The sequence below is a fragment of the Apaloderma vittatum genome, unplaced genomic scaffold (genome assembly GCF_000703405.1).
Source record: "Apaloderma vittatum isolate BGI_N311 unplaced genomic scaffold, ASM70340v1 scaffold761, whole genome shotgun sequence".
NCBI lineage: Eukaryota > Metazoa > Chordata > Aves > Trogoniformes > Trogonidae > Apaloderma > Apaloderma vittatum.
Window position 1 is genome coordinate 63,428 of NW_009699336.1, and position 1,140 is coordinate 64,567.

Here is a 1,140-nt window from a genome sequence, read left to right on the forward strand (position 1 = left end):
TTAAGACCCCAGTTCAGAATGAGTTAGCTTTTGCATCTAAACCCAGTGAGAATAATGAGTCAGAGCCTTCATCCACCATAATTCCTAGCTCAGTGTATTAATTATCACTTTCATTTTACGTTAACATGTTGCTCAGGGAAAAAAACCAAACAATCAAACAAAACCGTACACCTGAAGCTGCTCTTGCAGCCTACTAGATCGGAGAGCAGAGCCCAAGGCATTTGCAGCACAGGGCTGAGAGAAACGAGGTTGGTGTCTTTTTAAAGTGACCTCAGCAACAGGGCTCTCACTCCATCTGCCTGAAGACTAATTCAGTCTAAGTACATTCACTGTGAGGCAGCTTTTTCTCGTATGCAACACCTTATTGTTAATAACTCAGTGACATACCTTCCCTTCCTCACTGTGCTTCGCCATCTTCTCACTGGTTGCATGGAACATTTTTACCTTTTCTGCTTCACTTTGAGGTGAAATCATTATGCAGTCGAATAGAATGTGCTTTGCTGCCTACAGTAAGTGCTGAAATTTACCACTGGAGTCACTACTTGCCAATGCTGAGCTGTAACAAGCAAATGCCTCCCTAGTCACTGTTTAGTTAAAGTATATGGGTAAAAGAGTGCTTGGCCCTGTCTTTTTCATGCAAGCAAGAAGTTCTGTAATGACAGATCAGGTAGCATAACCGTTAGCAGACTGGCAAATGCTAGTACAGGCAAAATTGCCTGTAATTTTCACATACTAATTGGGTGAGTAAAGCACTAAAATTGTGGTTAACATATTAAAGCTACAGCTTCCTTGTCACATAAGAATACATCACATTAATAACTATATTAGAGTCTTCCTTGTTTTGTATGTACTTTAAGTGGCTTAGGAGTATAGATTGCTTTCTTAAAGGTGTTTAAACAGTATTTCTGTTCTTTCCTCTTCTTGACAGTTTTGTTGCTTTTAGCCTGGATTCCTCAGGAAGCAGTTCATGAAGTATTACTTTCTCTCTGTCAGTCCCTCCAGCCTCCAGTCCAAATTTTGTTTTTTTAGTTCAATATCACCAAACGTCTGTGGTCCAGCGCATGTCCTGGAAGTATAATAGCAAACACTGGCTGGATAGCCGGGAGAGTGTATTGAAGTTAATTCTGAAGACATGACAGG

General features: G+C 40.6%; 1 protein-coding gene across 1 annotated transcript in view; it reads right to left on the reverse strand.

Annotated features, from left to right (window-relative positions):
- Nucleotides 1–414, reverse strand: part of RFX4 (regulatory factor X, 4 (influences HLA class II expression)) — a 58,088-nt gene extending 57,674 nt beyond the window's left edge. Inside the window, exon 1 of the mRNA XM_009878303.1 lies at nucleotides 388–414. Within this exon, the coding sequence (XP_009876605.1) occupies nucleotides 388–414 (27 nt within the window). The remainder of the gene's footprint in view (nucleotides 1–387) is intronic.
- Nucleotides 415–1,140: the final 726 nt, after the last annotated feature.